This window comes from Rhinichthys klamathensis, unplaced genomic scaffold (assembly GCF_029890125.1).
Source record: "Rhinichthys klamathensis goyatoka isolate OS25496 unplaced genomic scaffold, OSU_Roscu_1.1 h1tg000357l_1, whole genome shotgun sequence".
In the NCBI taxonomy this organism is placed as follows: Eukaryota; Metazoa; Chordata; class Actinopteri; order Cypriniformes; family Leuciscidae; genus Rhinichthys; species Rhinichthys klamathensis.
The window spans coordinates 269,635-291,386 of record NW_026606866.1 but is presented as its reverse complement, the minus strand read 5'-3'; the positions used below and the strand labels follow the sequence as shown (position 1 = coordinate 291,386).

Below are 21,752 nucleotides of genomic sequence, written 5' to 3'. Positions count from 1 at the left end.
AAAAAGATCTTCACAAATCCATTTTTTCACCCTATAGTTTTTTTTATATATATAAAACAGTGGAAAGTTAGAGCACACCAAACTTCAGTAAATAGATTTATATATTTGCATATAAATATCCCAGCATTTTAACATTTTAGCTTTTTATCCAGCGTCATACACATAAGATTGCAAACATAACAATTTCATACATAATATCTCTGGTATGTACATACAATAAATACTACATAAAAAAGCTACATTTCAAGCATTATGACAATCTTTGCAGTAAAGAGATACAGTGATAATCCAGACCACAATATCAGAATTGTTTTAGGCTAAAGTGCATCACAGAAAAAAGATAAATAAATCTAAAATAGTTTTTTTTTTAAAATCTGCAAATAAATAACTCTATTGAGCACATGAAGGCAGTCTGATACCATACACTGAACATTTGACCTTTACATACATGTGGAAAAGAGGAGGTCTGATATAATGTAACATTCAGCAAAAATCATATCCATACTGGGTTGCACAAAGCAAACACTATACAGAGATGCAACTCACATCATGACAATAATATGCATAATTTATGCGTTAAAGAGGTCTGGGAAAGAGTTCCTGCCAATGATGCCATGCGTCATTTTCAAGTTTAAGAATAAGGACTAGACATTCAATCAGTAGGAAGTTATCAGCACAGTCAAATAGACTGAATAATTGATTGGTTTTAAAGTAACTAAATAAAAATGTTTGAAAATGATATGTGAAGAAGGCACCAAAGATCACCAGAGATCCGCATCATGACTGTTTGGTTCTGAATGTCTTTGTTTTTGTCACACTTTGCTCTCCTGTGTTTTGGTACTGACGATAAATAACGTGGATGGGTCTTTTCTCGCAGGAGTCTGGTCTTCAGGAGGAGTGGATCCATTAGCTGCCTCGCCAACAGGCTCCATCCGGATCTGCTGCTGCCGTCCTGAGACTGACGGACTGGCTGGTTTATTCTGTTTGGTCTTTAAACCAGTAGATGGAGGCTCAGGGCTTTGTTCTGAGCGAGCACCTTGATCTGACGGAGAGTGTGGTCCGGAAGACCGGCTGCATCTCTCCAGTTTGAGGTCTGTGGGCCGCTGAAGTCTCGCCACGGATCCACCGTTTACTGTGACTTCCCTGAGCTGATCATCATCTGTCTGGTCTTTAGCAAAGTTAACAAACACCTGCAGGAGGAAAACACTTGTGAGAAACAGTCCCTGTTCCAAACCCCAGTGAGATGCCTCCTGACACAAGGCTGTTCTAATATATCTTCGACTGGTCAGATCCCAAAGGTGTGGTCACATTAGCAAACCTTCACAGGTAAAAAGGGTCCACTGTCAATGGTGTAACGCATTGAAGTCACTTTCAAAACCAAGCAAGCTGTCTTTTGGTCAATGCGGCTTATCTATGTGAGCAACTTGAACCATTTGTGAAAAATGTGTGTGATATTCATTCATGCTCACGGGAAATTCAATTCCAGAGTGTGTGGATTCCAGCTTGTTGCTTTGGATAAAAGCGTCTTCAAAATGAATAAATGTAAATGTAATGCATTGATTACAAGCCTCCACTATCTTTTCCGCTTGGGGTTGTCAAGAAAATAAATCTTATCCCTTAAACTGAGGATATATTTTATGCCCAGTGTTTAACTTAATTTTCTCTATGCACATGCTCTCTCTGCGCTGCAAAGAAGCGTCGATGATCTGACAACACCGACAAAGTTTAGCAATGTTCGTTGTGAAATTCTGCTTGGATGGAAGTGTGTGTGTGTTCCTTCATGCGGCTGCGTGTGTGTGTGTGTGTGTGTGTGATCTTCTGCTACTAAATCTGCGTGTGAAACTTCTCTGTGACGAACTGTGAGAAATCCAAACATGATCAACCTCTGTGCTACAATACAAAGTAAAAATGTAACATAATTTGGAATTAATATTAGGAATTTCACTGTTTCACGTTTTAGCTTTTGAGAGAAGCTTCTTAAGGTTTTACCAGTTTTCATTAACCCTTGTGTTATGTTGCGGGTCAATTTGACCCGTTTCGATTTTCAAGTTGTTGGAAATACTGGTTAACCTTTGTTTTTTTTCTTGATATTTTGTGACTTTTTCTCATTTATCATGATGAACATGCATGCAAAGTTTCAACATGCTGATGTGTTTTAACATATACAAACAAAATTACTGTTACGTTTGTGATGTTCGCGGGTCAATTTGACCCTCATAGACAGCCATTCAAAAGCAACTGTACAGACACAAAATAAAAACATTTATTTTCTGTATGTCAGGGCACTTCAACTCCAGTTCTAATGTGCAAGTGAATCTAAAAGTGCTCTAACCCTAACCAAACACACTTGAAAAAGCTCAAATTACAGTGTTCAGAATTATTTGCAAATTACAGATGAAAATCTTTGTCAGACACAGATAGTAAAATAAGCTCTCATTTCAATATTCAAAATATCTAAAATACCTAGCTTTTAACCAAAACATTTATGTAGGATTTTCAAAGGCAGCTTCACAAAACCAAAAAATAAATAAAAAACATTTATTTGATGTATGTTTTTGTTATGTTTGGTTTCTCACTTTCCAGTGAGTGAATAATGAAACTAGGAAAATAGGTCTTAGGAAACTAGGGAAAGTTAACTTAGGAAAATAAAAAAAAATTCATTATACAGCAATTTTTTTTTGTTCAGTTACGATGTTCAAAGCATAAAATGTAAAAAAAAGAAAGAAAAAAAATATATGCAAAAAAAATCAGTATACTGTTTATTTTCCAATTTTGTCAAAACAAAACTGTTTTAAAAATGTTTAAAAACATTTTCATAAATCATATTTTCAGATATAATGTTTTTGTAATGTTTGACAAATGTTGATATTAAAAGTTTACAGTTTGTATCTAAATCTTTGTTGTTTTTCATAGTGTGATTTTTGAGGAATTGTATTGAATCCAATTAGGGTCAATTTGACCCGGTGTTCTGACGATTCATGCTACCCATCGAGATTTGCTACTTACTGGTTATGCGCATGTGCAGACTCAGTTTTTTTAACAAAAGGTAAATTTTCATGTGTTATAAAGTATTTTTTCTTTTAAAAATGATAACTACCATATGAATATTTGTACGGTCAGCCAGCTGAAGAAGAATAATTGAAAGTTTCAGTTACTAAGGAAAGGTGTGCTTTGACAAGTCAATATTTGATAATAATTTTTACTTTTCACACCGTTTAAAAAATAAAAACAGTAGTCTACAGTATACAGTAGCTACTCATAACTTAGAATTGTATTATAATTGTATTTCATATAATATATAATATTAATATAGATCGATTCGCACTACGGTAGCATTTTTCGACAAGGCAGCACAAATCGTCAGAACACCGGTCCATAAGGGGAGTACACAGAAATCAAACAGAACACAAGGGTTAAGTAAAGCAGTTGAAAATGACATAGCTGCCATCTATCTGTTAGTGTTTAGCCAGTTCAAAGCTGAAAATGGTTAAAAGAACAAAACAACGAAGAGATTCAAAGATTCTTTGCAGTCTGTCTGTACAAATTTGCATTTGTGGAGGAGTGGCCTGAATCTGGGGTTTGCCTCATTTGCAACGGAATTGCTTCTTATTAAAAAAAAGTGCATTACCAGAAGTCGTATTAATGGTAAGTATAGTTTAATTTAGTCTTATCAATACAATTGTAAATCAATACATTTTTTAAATAATTTTTGAGCAAAATAATCACGATTATCAGTTTAACTATTATTGTGCAGCCCTTGCTGATTTCATTAAAGTAGTGTTAGTTTAGCAACACGCTAATGCACATTTCTATTGAAATCAAGTCTCGATAGTAAAGTCTATTGAGGAGAGCTATTTGTCTGATGAGTTGCCTATGTTTATCGTATAAATCGGTCATGTATGAGGTTCCAGGACATGTAGTACGCTGTCTTAGAAGGCAGCAGCCTATGCAAGCAGTAGACAGCGAGGCAGCTCCCCGGGCTTAGGAGCGGAGTCTCGGCACTGTACTCTTACCTGATCCAGTGTCGTCTGTGACACTGAGTAGTCAGCTATCCCCAGCTCCTCGTTATTATTTGACAGAACCTCAAAGACGCGAGCGAGCGAACAGGTTTGAGATGGCAGCTGGTAATGGAGAACGTTCTGATGTCTCTCCTTCAGCTGGATCCCGGGGAAGGAGTTCTTGATATAGGAGTCCACTGGGCACGGTTCTGTAGACGGGCGGGACAAACGAAGGATTATTGTGTAGCCGTCTCCAAACCTAGTAGGAAAGACAAAGAGGGCAGAAATGAAGACGTGTTAATTGTCACATTGTTAAAAGACACTTGCTACTCAGTAATATTATTGATTTGACTGCACTGACATTATCCAATGAGAACAAAACTTGAGCTGAATGATAGCTTTCTGTAGAGCTGCATGAAATTAGTTTCATTATTGACGAATTTTGCAACATCGACTTCACTGAATCATTGAACTGACTCAAGCTATATAACGACAATGCTTATAGCTAATTTGAACTCGTTTCATAATTGATCAACTTTTACAGTTAATTGAACTGAATAAACACTGAACTGACTTGAGCTGAATAATGACACTATTGTCTTTTTAGAGCTGCTTTACAGCAGAATTTAAATGTGTCTTGAGGTTTGCATCACTGATTCTGTTATTTCCCTGTTTATTACTTTGAATAATATAAATAAAGGTGACTTGACATGTGCGAAATTGCTTACTACTCATATTAGTTTTGTAGTATATACACTGTATTTTCTTGACCTTTATTTTCCATTAAGACTAAATGAACTGAAAGTGACATCAGCCACAATACTGTTTTCTTTTTAACATTAGTAAATCACCCACAACCTCTTGAATCACTATTTAATCTCTATTCAAATAACAGTTTGATTCTGAAATGACGCCACAAACAAAAAAATTATTAAAAAAATTAAACATGCAATACATGGAGGTCGTATGACAAAAATTAGGCACATTTTTGAAACTGCATGCAGTACATGGTGAGCTGCACGTATTACGCTAATGTTTCATTCAGAACTGTTACCTGTTCTTCAGGTGCTGAACCGAGCCCAGACACTGGAACCGGCCGTTCACCATGATGGCCATCCGGGTGCACAGAGCCTCACACTCCTCCATGCTGCATCAGGGTGGAAACATAAATGTGAAGTTAATCTGAAATCAGAGTATCTTTCAGAGAGTTGATTTCTCTAAGATGGCAGACTTAAAGTCAAAATATAAAGTATAAAGTACAGACATAGAGGCATCTTTATACTTTATATTTGGACTTTAAGTTTCACATTAAAACAAAAACTGTCGTTGGATGTATTACATATCAATCAGATGATCCTTCTGGTCTAAGTGGGCACTTCTGCATTTGTGTACATAAATATGGCAATGTTCTTTACAGTTTCTCATGACTTGGTTTTGTTTATAGGTTATTGACTGGATTTTGAGATGTAGCCATTGCACTCAAAAATTGAGGCAGATAAACATGAGTTTGCAGGGGTGGAGTTTAAGTTAAGTTGACTAAATGATTGAAAAAGTTCTGCATACAACACCAGAGAGAACTTTCATTTTTAACTTTCAATTCACTCAAAAAAAAAAGTCAAAAATTAAACGTATACATAGATGAATCATTCACAATAACATCTATAACGTGTTTAGAAATTAGATTTTCATTTCCATTCATTGAGGCTACCTATATGAAACTTTAATAGTGTCTTCTACCTGTGAGAGGTGAGAACAACAGATCTTCCCTCTCTGATCACACTGAGAATGCAGTTCCAGAGGAAGCGCTTGGCCTTCGGGTCCATCCCAGTCGTAGGCTCATCCTGAGAATCACAGATGAGGGTGAAAACTGCCATTTACAGCTTCATCATACAACAGTGTGATGGTAACAGACATACCAAGAAGATGACAGGTGCAGCTCCAATAAGGGAAATGGCGGTGGAGAGTTTGCGCTTATTTCCTCCACTGTATTTCCCAGCCTCTCGCTCAGCATACTGACTCAGACCAAGCTTTTGCACTCCCCACTGTGCCACCTACAGAACAGGCATGACAAAACTGTAAGCTAGCCACAGTGCTTATGGACCAATCACATCAAACCGGCATCAGAGAACGTCTCGGTTACGTATGTAACCCTCATTCCCTGAAGGAGGGAATGGAGACGTAGTCGACTGATTGGGATCACGCTTAGAGAGCCCGTCATCTACGAGTACTGTTAAATCGAGCCAATGTAATCGGCGTGCGTGAAATGCATCACACACTCCGCCCTCGCACTAGTTGTTTTTCGCTGAGGAGCAGAGCGTGACTCGGAGTCAGCGGTGGTCCAGCAATAGTGGCGACGGGACTACATCTCTGTTCCCTCATTCAGGGTTACATACGTAACCGAGACGTTCCCTTTCAGTCGCTCACGTTTGACGTGGGATCCCAATTAAAACGCCATCTAGTGCTGCCACCTTCCAGTGCCTCCAGAAGCCTCCAGATCCCCCCGCAAATTAATGTGGGGAAGGGACAGGGCTTAGGCAGGGAAGTCACTGCTGTTCCTACAGGACCACTGGGAAAGCGTTCCCTGAACATGGAAGGAAGGGACGCTGCGGAAGCCACATCCTGCCCAGAGGGAGGTAACATGTGGAGAATACACATATGAACTGGGGGGATGACCAGGCAGCACAACATATGGAAGGTCACTGGGGTGGCTCCAGCCTAAACAGGGGGAGACTCAACCGAACAGTGACGGCAGAGCAGGCTCTGCCAAGGGAAGGCATAGGCTCGCCGCAGGGAGCCGTACCGTGGAAGAATACACATATGGGATCGCCGTAGGGATCACAGCATATGGACCCAGCATAACACAGGATCCACCAGTGCATACGAGTGATAGGTTTCAGACATTCCGCCACGTCCATTGCCGAAGGGTATGGAGGAACTCGACAGGGTTCGGCTAAAAAGGGGAACTCAACTGGAGCAAGAATTGCGCACGTATCAAGTCCATAGGAGGGGAATGGCGCAGCAAGCCGACACAACGAACCGGGCTTACAGTGAAACTGGCTTCATGTGAAGGGAGCCCACGGGAAGCAGCGGTTCGACTAAGGTGTCGCCCAGCCCTCAACTCTAGAATATCTGTCAGCGAAGCACTCTGTGTCAACGCCTAAGCGGGAGCACACACTCATTTAAGAGGAGCTCACCACCTAAGTGGACATGTGCATCTCGGGAATTTCACCAAGATGAAGGCAGCCACATTCAGTGGGCCAACCTCGCTTGGAAACAGCCTTCCCTCTCTGCTGATTTCCTAAGGCTTGCGTTTTGTGCACGTAAAACCGCAATGAAGCGGACGGACAGAGAAAGCCAGGGCTGGGTCTGCCTCCTCCAGGCAGCGCTTGCAGGCTCACCACCTGGTTCCAGTTAAGGGAGAGGTAGGAACCTTGGGCACAAATCCAGGCCGGGGTCTCAGCTCATGAGAGATAGCCGGCCTGAATTCCAGGCACAAGTCGTTGACCGAAAGCGAGCAAGTCCCTACCTTCTAGTAGAGACCATGCGAGCAGGAGAACTGTTTAAAACCAGAATTTTTAACTCACTGCCTGCAGTGGCTCAGGGGCGGTCTCTGCATTGCAGTAGCACCAGAGATAGGCCCAAGAGGATAAAGAGGGGCGCAGGGATGACACTTGCTCCCTCAGGAACCTGACGATCAGGACGTACTTCCCATACTTCTGCATATGATGTTTGTATCATATTGAGGGTGAAGGAACAGCCAACTCCAACCCAACTTGCAGGAAAGAGAGCAATTACCGAACGCTCTCAGGACCTCCCCTCTGAGAGAAGACTCATTCAACGAATAGGTTCCACTTCTAACTAGCGAAGCACAACTGCCTTATCCAGACCGCTCCACTGGAGGGATAACCTCGCAACCCTTCACCGCTCCTCCATCAAGGGTAGTGAGGGGGAAAAGCTATTCAGGCAGTTTCTGGCAGAGAAAGGTGCTGTCCACAACCTGGTAAGCTCTCCATGCACTTCGGGAAAGAAAGGCACTGGGGCGGCGAGCTGAGAACCAGCGCGGCCCGCCCCGAGATACCAATCCTCCAACCGAGACTGAACGGGACACGGTGGAGGGTTCCACTTGAGCCCGGCAGCCTCGGTGGTCCGTTTCAGCATAGCTGACATTTCTGGATCTGGCTCGGGCAATGTTAAACTCCCAGAGGAAGATAACACAGCCGAGTCGTCATCTCCAGAGGCCAGCTCACCCTCCGATGGTGCTATCGACATCTTATCCTCTGGGGGAACCCCAATTGAAACGGCTGATCGGTCCATTACAGAGGGACCAGCACGTTCAACAGGAATTACATCGGCTACAGTGTGATGGAGGAGTGAGGAGCCCACAGGGAATGGTTACCGGGCGAGACCTCCATCACTATCCTCCGTTCACCCATCCCACGCGGCACCCGGGGGTGGGGCATGGTAATGGGGACTCGCGCTTCGCCGACGAAGGCGAGTCTCGATCTCAACACCACGACAGTCGTATTCCCGCAATGGGAACATGTACCGCCCACAAAAGCTGCTTCAGCGTGCTGTAAGCCCAAACAGGTGATGCAACAATTGTGACCGTCAGAGAGGAAAAGGGAACGACCGCATCCAGAAACACACAGGTGGAATGACATCTTTTTCTTTTTTTTTTTCTTCTTTTTTTTTTAAAAGACGCAAACGCACCTGTGTTTCTCTTTCAGGAAATAGGACCCATCACCAGTGCCGGAGCACACAGGGGAATGACCGCGGCAACACTGAACTGAAACAGTGAAGCACTCACTTTTCTGCCCTCTAACCCGCCGTCAACACACAAATCTTTAGAAATTAGTTGCTGTTAAAACAGTAGTTGAGAGCTCAAAGCTGGCGATCACCGCTGCACTCGCGCTGTAGAAACCACCAGCACTGGGAGAGTCTTCCAGAAGAACACCGACACACTCGCTCGTTGTAAACAACAGCACTCTTCAGAGACATCAAACGATCGGCTCCGAAGCGAAAGACAACTAGTGCGCGCATCCACTTCCGTATTTATACCCGCGCCGCGGGGGCGGAGTGTGTAATGCATTTCACGCACGCCAATTACATTGGCTCGTTTTAACAGTACTCGAAGATGACAGGCTCTCTAAGCGTGATCCCAATCCCTGAAAGGGAACTAGAGGAGACAACGGTCGACTGTGGTGTTGCATTATGTCACCAAAAAGTTGGCACACCGCAAAGTCTACGGTCAACTAGCATATATGTTCTGCATCGACATGAGAGCAGGTGGCAGTAGTCAGCATTCGGTAGTCTTCATTCGGCATTCAAAAAAGGAAAATCAGATGAGCAAGGACTGAGAAAATACAAACTATAACAAAGCAGCCCTTGCTGACCATTTTTATACCAATCTCATTCACCACAGATGGATTAGATGAAAATCATCACAAATGAGATGAAGATGAAAATGAGAAGCTCCTTCTGTTTGCACCCGCTTGACTTGGTCATTTGCTTGCTTTTGTTTTTCTTCTCGTGGACTTGTTCACTAAGCTGAACAGCCAATTGGAGTGATCTCTCTCACTGACGGGCTCCACAGCGATTCAACAAGACGCAGGCGGTTTGACTAGTGCCAGAGGTGTGGAACACACAACAAAAACTAGGCCGACAGATATGAATGACGGCCCCGTCAGCTTGGCGTGTCACAGCCTTTAGAAAAGGGGTCTCAAACCCCTTCTTGCCAGAAGATGTGAAGCCAACCATATACAAATATATTATGACTATAGGGTCCATTTGAAACAAGCTTGGAATCACTGAGACCCTTAGCTCTATTAACCCTGATAACTAGTATTATGTTTTCAGATTGCACTTTTATAATAATAATGATTTTGGGGCATGCTGCACCTTTGCAACATGAGCTTCTGGCACTCCTCTGAGGCGAGCGTAGAACTCCAGGTGCTCCCGGCCTGTCAGCAGGTCACTGATGGCATCGAACTGAGGACAGTAGCCCATCAGCTGATGCACTTTCTCCATTTCGGTAAGAACACTAAATAAAACAAATGCACGTATGTTAGGGGGTTGTGTGGGTAGTTGCCAGGTTAAAGTAATACTAAGTAAAGTGTGAAACTCGAATAACAGTCTACTGTAGGAATAATGACCATGTACAGTAATTATTGTGCTATAATGTTCATCACATGTCAATGGTCTAACCTGTGGTTGCTAAGAAATGCTTCTCCGTAAGTAATGCGGGTGTCTCCGGTCAGCATGCGGAAGGTTGAGGTTTTCCCAGCCCCATTAACACCAAGAAGCCCAAAACACTGCCATGGGAAAAGAAGACACTTGCAGCAGTTTAAACATAACAACAGAAAAACAAGGTGCTAGTATAAATGTTTCCAGGAGAGTTCTGGTATACGAAATATACCTCTCCCCGAGGAATGCCCAAGCAAAGCCGATTCACTGCTGGCTTCCCGCCTGCCTTATAGACCTGCAGAGACACAAAGAGTCGTATTTCACCCTTGAATAGACCAAACAACATCTTATACAGCTGTTTGTGTGGTTCTGTACCTTACTGAGGTCTGTGAGGGTGAGAATGTCTCCCAGAGCTCTACCGTTCTTCACACGGTCTCTCTCTCTCGCCACATCCTCATCCTCCGTGCCCAGGGGGGGCAGCACAAACCCCGACCAGCGGCTGAAGGGAAAATATTTATTTATCAGGAGCAACTACACAACTGTATGTATGTGTTGATTTATTCAATATCTCGATATTTAAACATACAAATGTACCTAAAATTAACAAAGAATTTATACTGCAGGAGAACAGTGAAGATGAAGAACACAATTCCTTCCATCGCCATGGCAAACAGATTCTTCCCGACAAAATCCCAGGATAAAGGGTCCAGATTCTGTTTGGTTCCTGTTGACATCAACAAAATGAATTAATCTTCAAAACCTACAGTCGTTCATGCCTATTGCAGAAATATTTGTTTATCAGTGAGACAGCTCTTTTTTAAAAATACCCAGCCGCTGAAATGCGTCTGCCATGGCCTGGTTCTTGGCCATGTCGATGAGACCTCGACCCAGACAGAAGTGAGGGAAGATCAGGAAGACCTTCTTCAGGATCCTGTTCACCTCATTCAAATGCTGAGCACAACATGCAAATAAAATAAAGAAGAGATGAAACTTTTATTTTTTGCTTCCATTTCATTTTTTATTCATGATTTTAAATTTTTTGTTTCGATTTCATATTTTATACTATACATATTTTATTACTATAATAACAATAAAGAGAAGAAGAAATAAATAACGGAGTAGCATTAGTAGAAGTATATATATTACCATAATACTTTTTTTGAAAGACATTAATATTTTTTTTCAGCAAGGATGCAGTTATTAAATTGATCAAAAGTGACAGTAAAGGCTTTTAAAATGTTACAAAAGATTTTTTATTTTAAATAAACGCTGTTCTTTTGATCTATTAATCAAACAACCTGGAATAAAACGTGTCATGGTTTCCACAAAAATATAAAATATCAAAACTTTTTACAACATTAATAATAAGAAATGTTTCAAGGAAATCATCTTGGAGTGCTGCTTGCTGGCAGGACCTTAAGCAATCCCAGAAGGTGCTCTTTGGTTGGGTTTTAAACTTGTATTTATAGAAAAAAGGATCCAAGGGACTTCTTCCAGTTAAAAACAAGCATTTTTTCAAACCTAGAAACATAAACAATAACTAAAACACTGCACACTGGTGGATTCCAGCCATCCAGCCTTCATCAGAGTGTGTCAGTTGCCTTGGACCTTTTTTTTTATAAATAAGAAATGTTTTTTGAGCACCAAATCAGCACATTATAATGATTTCTGAAGGATCATGTGACACTGAAGACTGAATGAATGGCTGCTGAAAAATCAGCTTTGCCCTCACAGGAGTAAATTATACTTTAAATTAAAATAGAAATCGGTTATTTTAAATGGTTGTTTTTACTGTAACTTTGATCAAATAAATGCAGCCATGCCGAGAATAAGAAACTTCTTTCAAAAACAACCAACCCAACATTTTTGAACACTAGTGTATATGCAATTAAACACAAGTAAAGAACGGTTGATTGGAATGTTTTTACAAAACTAAGGATGTTGACCCAAGAACATGTTGTACATGGGTTAATCAGGTTAACCAGTCAGTATCTGTTTGGTCTATGTCCCTCACCTCATCGACAAACAGCTCCAAGACGAAGGTGGCGATACTGCCATTGATGCCAATGAAGAGGTTGATGGAGGTGAGGACCACATAGGCAGTGCTGGGGACGGAGAAGATGAAGGAGGCTGGGTACATGAGTGGAGTGATAGACCAACTGCAGCAGAAACAAACAAACAAACAAACAACACACTACTGATTTATGCTGGTTAGAGCTGGACAACGTGGTGGACCAGTATGGTTGACCAAGAAAGTTTAACTGATTAAACAGGCTGTGGGGAGACCGGCACTCCAGATCCCATGCGGGGGACCACCAAAACAAAACATATTATATATTTGTCAGCAGTGTTAGTAAGTGTACTAATGTGCTACTCGAGCCAGTAAATGCCCAGTGATTTAATCACTTCTCACCCATAGAGCAAAAGAAGGAGCACCAGTGCAGGCAGATTCTTCTCAGACACATATGATTCCTGCTGGAAGCTGATGAAGATGAAGACCACCATAGCGGCCGATACCGTATAGTTCAGCTGAAACACAACAACAACCACACAAATGTGGATCCCCATTTAAAGACATTTCACAGCCACATCAAACTTGCAGAACTGACCATGTCCCAAGCGTAATTGGTAGTCCAGTACAGGATTGGCTTCACTCCACTGACAAACTGCAGATGTTTAGCTTTACTGACTCGTTCCTCAATAAGGAACAGCACAAAACTGGCAGGAACAAACGACATGGCGAAAATAACACATATGGACACCAGAACGTCCACTGAGGTAGCCATTCTGCAAAGATCAGGGAGAAAAAAGCATTGACAAATGTTTAGCTTTACTAGAGTTGCACTTTTTAAACTTAGGTACGATTTCGCTAAACAGTTGCGCTGGTTCAATTAATTCACAGTATTTCTATTTTTGTAGCTGTTGTACCTCATTCGAATAGTTCATTTAGTCAATCGGATGTTAAATTGATGCAGACAGTGCATGCAAGCAAGGCTGTAAGAGGGTGGAATCATTTGTAATCCAAATCTGTGCATTTGCATACGACTGTCGCATTTTGTCCCCTAGTGGCATTAAAAGAAATGGTGTTTAAAGAATTTTAGTGTAAAAATATTGGTAATTCTCAATAGTTTTGATTAGATTCCATCACATCCGGTCTGGCGGGTGCATACAGTCTAGCGCAGAAGTGAAAATATTGAATGACTTGCTGTCTGTTATTTGTCTGAGACAATGAAAAGGCCGCTTTAGAAATTCCCCTCAGGAAACTGAGATTACATACAGGGCCATCTCGGTCAGCTGCTCCTTGGTGAGGTTGAGTGGGTGATTGTAGGCTGTAATTCCATATTTGCGTCTTTCCATGTCAGGTGGCAAGTTGGCACGAAGGAGACCATTGTTCATAATATTCACAAATGCTGCCATGGCATGCCATCCTTTATTATTAAACCAGACCTGAGAGAGAACACATCACAGCTGGATGAAGAGATCAGGAGACGCTGAGCTCGAGAGAGGTCTCTCACAGGGGTCTAACTCACCTTCACATTGTTTTGGCTGGTGAGTCCCATCAGGACATCTGGTAGTCTGTGAAGGAGCTGATCTAAAGAGCCGTTCTGTAAAAGAACAAAAGTGCAAAACCGACAGTTTGATGATGCTCGGGTACTTTGGATGTTTGCCAGAGTGTTGCTAAGATGTTCTGAATGTTTTTAGCTCTACTTCTAAGTGGTGTTTTGGGTGAAGTAAAAAGAGCCCAGCCCTCTAGTCTCTATGACATTCTGGTTGCAAAACACGGCTCATTCAGTGGAAGTCTACAGGCTTTTTTGTCCCTTTTAACAACCACTAGGTGTGTGCAGTATACACCATCTACAATAATACTGTAGCATCACTCTTTGCACAGAGTGAGAGTGTACACTTTCACTGCAAGATGTTGCCCGTTAGAATGCCTTTAAAATTCAGGATATGAGGGCAAAAAGGCCTTTGTCTTTAAATATATAATGCATATATAGTTAAGCAATATTACATGTGATATTAATTTTATAGAACAGTTCAATAAACAAGAAGTTAATATTACGCAAGCTACATTTTATACACAATATACATTTATTTGCTCTAAAAAAAAATCCAAACAAAGTAACAGCAGAACCGCTGTGTGTCTTCGAGCTTCTTGTGTTTAATTCCTGAATGAATGAAGTGAATGGTTCAATGAGCTGTTCAAACAGACAGTCACTTGCTTTGTTCCTGAATGACTCCGCTGTTTCAATGACCCAGACTCACTCATTGAGACAGCAACTTGCGGACTGGCAATTTTAGTTTAATATTTTTAAATATCATAAAAAAAAAAAAAAAAAAACATATTTAAATATCAAATTAAAATAACACATATGTAACTGCAGTGTAAATGCGTTCATAACCCTTCTGTGTAAACACACCTGAACTTCAGATGCAGCTTCTCTGCAGAGCAAATGCTGCTTTCATTTGATTGGTCACAGTCCTGTAGGGTCTTATTTGAACTGAATCTAGAGATTAAATGTACAAATTTGGCAATAATTGACTTATAAAGGTAAAAATGCTCCTGAAAATTAATTTAAAGGGGCAAATATTGTAATTTAGTAAAAAATAAAATAAAATGTATCTCACTGCTGTGAACTAATCACCTCTCAGAGAAACTTTAGGAGTCAGCTCTCCATGACGGGTTTAAACCAGCCGAGGTACCGGCACACTCAACAAAATTCTGTTTAATCCCCCAAAAACGTAGATGGCACACCTCTGCAATGTTGTAGCGTCTTCTAATAGCCCAAACAGACTCCTCTAGGTGACGTGGCTCATCCACAGCCGGAGAGCTTTCAGCCCCCAGAGAGAAGCCTCCGTATCTGGGTGAGCAGAGAGTAAAACAACATTCAATCAAACTGAAATTAAAAGAACTGAAATCTTGGATGGTAATCAACTCACCTAAATTCATTTACCCATTTTTTCGTCTTCAAACTGTATGTGAGAGACAACAATTACACACATGTGCTGTCAAAACAATATTGTAGAGTATTTTAAAAAAACAATAAATGAAAATCAAACCTTTTCTTCAGAATTTGGGCATATGTTTTGACGAGGTAGTCAGAAATGTTGCGACCTGTCAAATTTTGCAGGATATCTCCAGTCATTTGTTTGATCTACATGAGGAAACGGTGGAGGTGTTAGCACAAAAATGAAACAAACAAACAAATAAAGTAACATACTATAAAAAAGCGGTCTATTCTATTTAAATCTGTGTTTTTGACAAGTGTTCTAATTTCTTATTTATTGATTGTTTATGTTACTTAAAATACTATACTTATTGCGTTTTGCTTATTTATATTAAACCGCTTTATTAGCAATGACAGATTACTTCTGGGAACATGCTAACTGTTTACAACATATGGTAAACGCTAGCATACATATCTTACAACATACTGTGCATGAAGTTACACAACCATTTCTATTCATCAAATAATCCTTAAAAATGTATCATGGTTTCCACAAAAGTATAAGCAGCACAACATCTATAATAAGAAGAAATACCCAGGGGGCAAAACACCTGTTTTATAGGAAACCAGACATGGGCTGCTGTAAAAGCTTGTCATATAAAAACGAAATCTATGATGTCTGAGGATCGCAGCCTGGGTGGACAACCCGGTCAACAAGCTTTAATATGCACACACACACTTTAATATGCTATTATACTCCATATAACTCCATGTAAAAGCCAAAAAACTAAGCTTTTTTAGTAAGCCTGGGTGGCCAACCCGGTCACAAGCTGCTGGAAACCTGTGATTAGGCTCAAAGCAATGCAACCTCGAGTTCTGCTTAACTCCCCGGAATCACCCAAACATGCTAAAGGTTTCATTATATTCATTAATCCTGAGCCATATCTCCCTGAGACTTTATGCTAGAAACAAACCGAGCACACCTTTCAAAAGAGTGGAAGATACGCGTTGATCTGATACCTTGATTGTACATGTAATTAGAGAGTAAGAGTTAACCCTTGTGCATTGTTCAAATTCACTACCCTTGCGTTATGTTCGTGGCTGAAGACAGCCACTACTTTAAACTGCTGTAAAAATGTATCAGATAAATATTTTTTTCTGCATAAATCTATTAATCAACCTCAGTCCTGATCAGAACTACTAAATGTTTTAAATAAATTCAGGATTTTAACTCTTTAATTGCCAAATTCATAAATGATGTCACTGATTTGGGGGGAAAAAACACACAAAATGACTTATTTTCAATATAAAATGTGATGTGGACTGGATTAATTTTTCCTTTTATCACAGTCTTGGACATGTCAAAGATTAGAAACAACCTTGGTTTTGATGCATTGTTAGTTTTTGTGCAGCATCAGATTTGAACTTTTTCTCCCTCATGTAAATGTTCGTGGCTGTTTTTGCCCCATTGACTTCCATTATAACCACATTTTTTTATTGCAAAGCCATGACACCATATAATCATGCATTTTTGATTGTTGGTGGTTTTCCCTGTTGGGAAGAGGTAAAATGTGTCATTTTTACTGTTGATAACCAGGTGGCACCATTAACCCTTTAAAAAAATGCTTAGTTTCTGGCTCTTACATGGAGTTATATGGAGTATAATAGCATATTAAAGTGTGTGTGTGCATATTAAAGCTTGTTGACCGGGTTGTCCACCCAGGCTGTGATCCTCAGACATCATAGATTTCATTTTCATATGACAACCTTTTACAGCAGCCCATGTCTGCTAAACCCCCTGGGTAAAAGGTGTCTTGAGCACCAATCAGAGTTTCAGAAGGACTTCTGAAGGATCATGTGAAACTGATGAGATGTGCCATCACAGGAATACATTTGCACACATTTAAAAATAGAAAACAATTGTAAATTGTAGTACTATTTCACAATATTACTGTCTTACTGTATTGTTCATCAAACAAATGCATCCTTGGTGAGACTTTCAAAAACATAAAAAAGCCCAAGCGTTGTAAGAGTGGTGTGTTACTGACCTGAGGAGGGGGGATTCCTCCGGCTCCCTGTGGGCAATCCGGCAGCATCATGCGGATGTGTTCAGCACTGCACTTACAGTCAGGGGACGGCTTCTCCACAGTCCAGTTGCCTTTGTGAAAGAGCTGCCACATGCTGTAGGGGATCTGGGGCCGGACAAACTTTGTTTCAGCTTCCTCTAAACACTCTATGTCACTGAGAAAGCATCAAATAGAGCATCAGGTTACATTAATTAAGCAGTATAGCCTATTTAATGTTGTTGTACTCCTAATGACAGGGATCGTACCTGCTCGGATCCATACATTTAGTACCAAACCCGGGTGGATCTAGCAGGGCATCCAGGAGGTTCTGTATGGCTGGGTCCTGTGGGGCGTCATTGCTTTATGGGAAAGAGACAATAGGTCAGGGATCTGCAGGTGACAGCAGAACTCTCCATCTCTGAAGGAGTACCTGAAGAAGGTGAACTGTTCCCCGTAAATCCACGGCTGGAGCTCCAGGGATGGGTATTTCCCGAAGGGTGGGACGATGAGACTGAAGAGCAGAGCGATAAGGACAAAAACTGCAGGAAGAACAATCTGCAAAACATGATGGCTTCATTAATCAACTGTTGGTACACAAAATGCAACATATTGAAACAAAGAGGTCTCATTTAACTACTGCACACTAACGTGAGTTTAGGATGAAGAAATTAAAGAAATACAGTAACAACCCTAAAATTCTGAAATATTAAAATAATTGTTTTCTATTTTATAAAAATGTCATTTATTCCTGAGAATTTTCAACATCACTGAAAGTGTCACATGATTCTTCAGAAATCATTCTAATATGATGATTTGATGCTCAAGAAACATTTATTATTATCAGTGTTGAAAACAGTTGCTCAATAATTTTGTGGAAACCATAAAAAAATAAAAAAATAAGGATTCTTTGATGAAAAGAAAGTTAAAAAGAACCGTGTACAAATAACAGCATATTCAAAAATATAAAGAACAGATTTTTATTTCATCCTAAAATATTCTATTTTATTCTAAAATATATAAATATTTCTAAACATTTTGTCACTTTTGATCAATTTAGTGCCTCCTTGCTAAATAAAAGTATCAATTTATTTTTCTTTTTTTAAATCTCACTCACCACAAAAGTTTGAATGGTAGTGTCATAAATTAATTTAGACATTAATGAATCATGCTTTTAAAGATAAACTTTAAGTGAGTGTTGGATGGCAGCAAAGGTATTAGAATATCCACCATCAGTCTGATATGATCTGAAACTGATTTGATACTGATATCCCTAAAATACCTCAGTGGAACAGCATGAGCTATGAGTTATTAACTGAACTGCCAAATTACTGCTGTCAAAGCAGAGGGATTTTCTTCCCATTGCAATAACCTGTACTGATGCACTATAACACCAACAACAGCTATTAAAAAAAGTAAATAGGTTGACTTATATAATGCAGTGAGACACACAATTAATTCAACATTTATTTAGACAAATCTTTATTATCCATTGACAAGGCTGTTGGTAGACTTTGGAACTGACAAAATCAGTCAAATGTGAAAAATTATTAGTCGATAATTTTCAATATGATTGCGTTCACAAGTGTGTACCTGTGCAAACATGCCTCTGCGGCTGCGCAGCGCGTACTTCAGTCGTTTGGTGAACAGCGCCCGAAGCTGCTGGCACGTCAGGAGGACGCCCGTGAGAGGCGCGCCGGCACCCTGGCCGTCCCCGCTCAGCGGCTCGCTCTCCTGCGCCTCTGGGTGACAGAGAAAGGCCTTCGGGTTAATGACGTCTCATTACAGATCCTCTGACCGGCGCTACTGCCGTCAACACTAATTACAGCGGTTTGTTTTATTTTGTACCTTTCCTGATTGGCTGTTTCCGTACTGCCAGCGAAGCAGAGGGAAGAACAGAGCAAACAAAAATATCTGTAAAATACATGACACAACCACATCTAATCCTCAAATGTATGCTTATAGTATGCCCGATTAGATGCCAGCTATCATCTTAGTATGTTTTGTATCTGCCAGCAAAATTTTCACTGGTCCCACAGAAAAAAAAAAGTATATTCCCTTTATCATTTATATGTCAGAAATGAAAATACTGATATTTCTCATAAAAAAAAAAAAAAACCTTTTAGTTATATAAATGTTTTATTTATTATTTATTTATAATTTAATGCCATACCAGCATCAAAGGCTATATTCATGGCAAACTCAAGAGTAATAATTTACAATATTCATAATAATAAAAATTATATTTTTAGTTAATTGTATAACAAACAAATAAAACAAAAGTTAAAAATAACTACCACAATAACGTATTATTTATATACTATTATAACATGTATTCATATTTTGAATAACTTCTTTTATCAGTTTTAGTATTTTTGTTATTACATTTGTTCAGTTTTAGTTTCAGTATCAGTAAGATTAACTCTTGACCTTAAACTTTTTTTTTCTGTTGGTTGCGAAGTTAACATTTAAAATTTTATTTACATTTTTAAATGTAATAATTTTTTTCATCTAATATTTTTATTTTTTTTCAATTAACGATAACGTTAAGTGTGTTATTTAACAATAACAACACTGATACAAACAATTACAACAGAAAATATCAATTTTATACAATAATAACGGACTATAATTAAACTCCATGACAGCTATAAAACCATCAATTAACTTTAGCTGGAAATATAATTTTGCATATTATGGAATGTGGTGATTTGTTTATGATTTTAACCCATTTTAATTAATCACAAATCACCAATCACAGAACCCTTGCAAATTTGTCATATGTTTTTCCGCTAGATAACTGTATTTTTATGACATATTTAAGTCAGTAAAATTTGCAACAATGTTTATACAATACATATAACATTTACATCAACGAAAAACAACAGTTTAAATTTGCAAGACATAAAATACTGTACATGTACATGAACTATGACATAAGATGACAGTTCTGTTAAAAAGTGCTTGTCAATAAACAAATATTTGCAGAGATAGATATGTAAAACAATGTAAATGATCTTTATGAACATACTGCAAGTGTCTTAAGAACTAGTCTGACCAGCTAGCAGTTCGTTAAGGGGTAATCAGTCTTACTGGATTCAAATCTACTTTTTTCTGTAACTGACATAAGAAGTTATGACCAGTCCAAAATAAAAAATTAGATGACTAACTTGTAAGATTAGTCTAAACTGTTTATGCAACCGGCCACAGATGTGATCTGTTTGGCTCGACGGGTATGGGATGTATTCCTCATTTACCTGTGTCTCGGTCCTCAGGTGGCGCCCCCTGGTGGCCCGCAGATGCTGGCGGCTCCTCAGGGTCCGCATCCACACCTGTCTCCTCTGCCACACGCAGAAAGATCTAAAGTATACAGGCAGAGCTAAATATTACAGTCTGGCAAAGCCCCTTCTGCCTCCACAGGGCAGGAGGGCGCAGGGGCGTCGCACCCGTGGGGGATCGAGGTGTTTTAACACCCACTCTTCTCCCGGTGAGAGGGTTCAACACCGCAGTTTTTCTGCAGTTTTGCACAAAGGCCTTACTACAGTCGCTCTGTGTCTGCGCTCGCTGCGATTTTCTTTTTTAATCAATGTAGAATGTGTAAGATTAGTGCTCCGAGGACAAGAAATGAAAACCAATGCAATATGACGAATGTCTAAAAGATGGGACCCACAGACTGTTTTGAAATGGAGTTGGATAAATATGTTTTGCTTTTAAAACAGTGTGTGTGTGTGTGTGTGTGTGTGTGTGTGTGTGTGTGTGTGTGTGTGTGTGTGTGTGTGTGTGTGTGTGTGTGTGTGTGTGTGTGATTTTGGTTGGGTGACAGTTGTAGGTTACAGTTTTACAGTGTGTCAAAAGCACAATGTTGTGTTTTATTGCGAGTGTACACAAATATAAGTAAACACTTTGCAGGTTTAATGATCTGAACAAAATGACGGAGTATGTTTTTTATGTTTCCACTGTTCGATCGCGCCCGCGCCTCTCTCTCACACACACTGTTCGATCGCGCCCGCGCCTCTCTCTCTCTCTCACACACACACTGTTCGATCGCGCCCGCGCCTCTCTCTCTCTCACACACACACTGTTCGATCGCGCCCACGCCTCTCTCTCTCTCTCTCTCTCTCTCTCTCTCTCTCTCTCTCTCTCACACACACACACACACAGTTCGATTGTGCCCGCGCCTCTCTCTCTCACACACACACACACACACTGTTCGATCGCGCCCGCACCCTCTCTCTCTCTCTCTCTCTCACACACACACACAGTTCGATTGTGCCCGCGCATCTCTCTCTCTCTCTCTCTCTCTCACACAAACACACACACAGTTCGATCGCGCCCGCGCCTCTCTCTCTCTCTCTCTCTCACACACACACACACAGTTCGATCGCGCCCGCGCATCTCTCTCTCTCTCTCGCGCACACACACAGTTTGATTGCGCCCGCGCCTCTCTCTCTCTCACACAAACACACACACAGTTCGATCGCGCCCGCGCCTCTCTCTCTCACACACAAACACACACACAGTTCGATCGCGCCCGCGCCTCTCTCTCTCTCTCTCTCTCT

At 40.4% G+C, this 21,752-nt stretch overlaps 1 protein-coding gene across 1 annotated transcript in view; it reads right to left on the bottom strand.

The window, feature by feature from the left end:
- Positions 1–739: 739 nt before the first annotated feature.
- The window catches only part of abca7 (ATP-binding cassette, sub-family A (ABC1), member 7), a 44,616-nt gene continuing 23,603 nt past the window's right edge, over positions 740–21,752 (bottom strand). The window contains exons 25-49 of the mRNA XM_056232849.1: positions 20,451–20,553; positions 19,042–19,065; positions 18,787–18,935; positions 17,627–17,751; positions 17,463–17,555; positions 17,179–17,371; positions 15,243–15,337; positions 15,123–15,155; positions 14,938–15,043; positions 13,712–13,786; positions 13,459–13,628; positions 12,791–12,968; positions 12,595–12,710; positions 12,196–12,340; positions 11,009–11,132; positions 10,776–10,905; positions 10,557–10,680; positions 10,414–10,476; positions 10,203–10,309; positions 9,897–10,038; positions 5,915–6,049; positions 5,736–5,839; positions 5,053–5,145; positions 4,014–4,257; positions 740–1,190 (exon numbers count right to left, since the gene is read on the bottom strand). Coding sequence (XP_056088824.1) covers positions 813–1,190; positions 4,014–4,257; positions 5,053–5,145; positions 5,736–5,839; positions 5,915–6,049; positions 9,897–10,038; positions 10,203–10,309; positions 10,414–10,476; positions 10,557–10,680; positions 10,776–10,905; positions 11,009–11,132; positions 12,196–12,340; positions 12,595–12,710; positions 12,791–12,968; positions 13,459–13,628; positions 13,712–13,786; positions 14,938–15,043; positions 15,123–15,155; positions 15,243–15,337; positions 17,179–17,371; positions 17,463–17,555; positions 17,627–17,751; positions 18,787–18,935; positions 19,042–19,065; positions 20,451–20,553 — 3,249 coding nt within the window. The 3' untranslated portion in view covers positions 740–812. The remainder of the gene's footprint in view (positions 1,191–4,013; positions 4,258–5,052; positions 5,146–5,735; positions 5,840–5,914; positions 6,050–9,896; positions 10,039–10,202; positions 10,310–10,413; positions 10,477–10,556; positions 10,681–10,775; positions 10,906–11,008; positions 11,133–12,195; positions 12,341–12,594; positions 12,711–12,790; positions 12,969–13,458; positions 13,629–13,711; positions 13,787–14,937; positions 15,044–15,122; positions 15,156–15,242; positions 15,338–17,178; positions 17,372–17,462; positions 17,556–17,626; positions 17,752–18,786; positions 18,936–19,041; positions 19,066–20,450; positions 20,554–21,752) is intronic.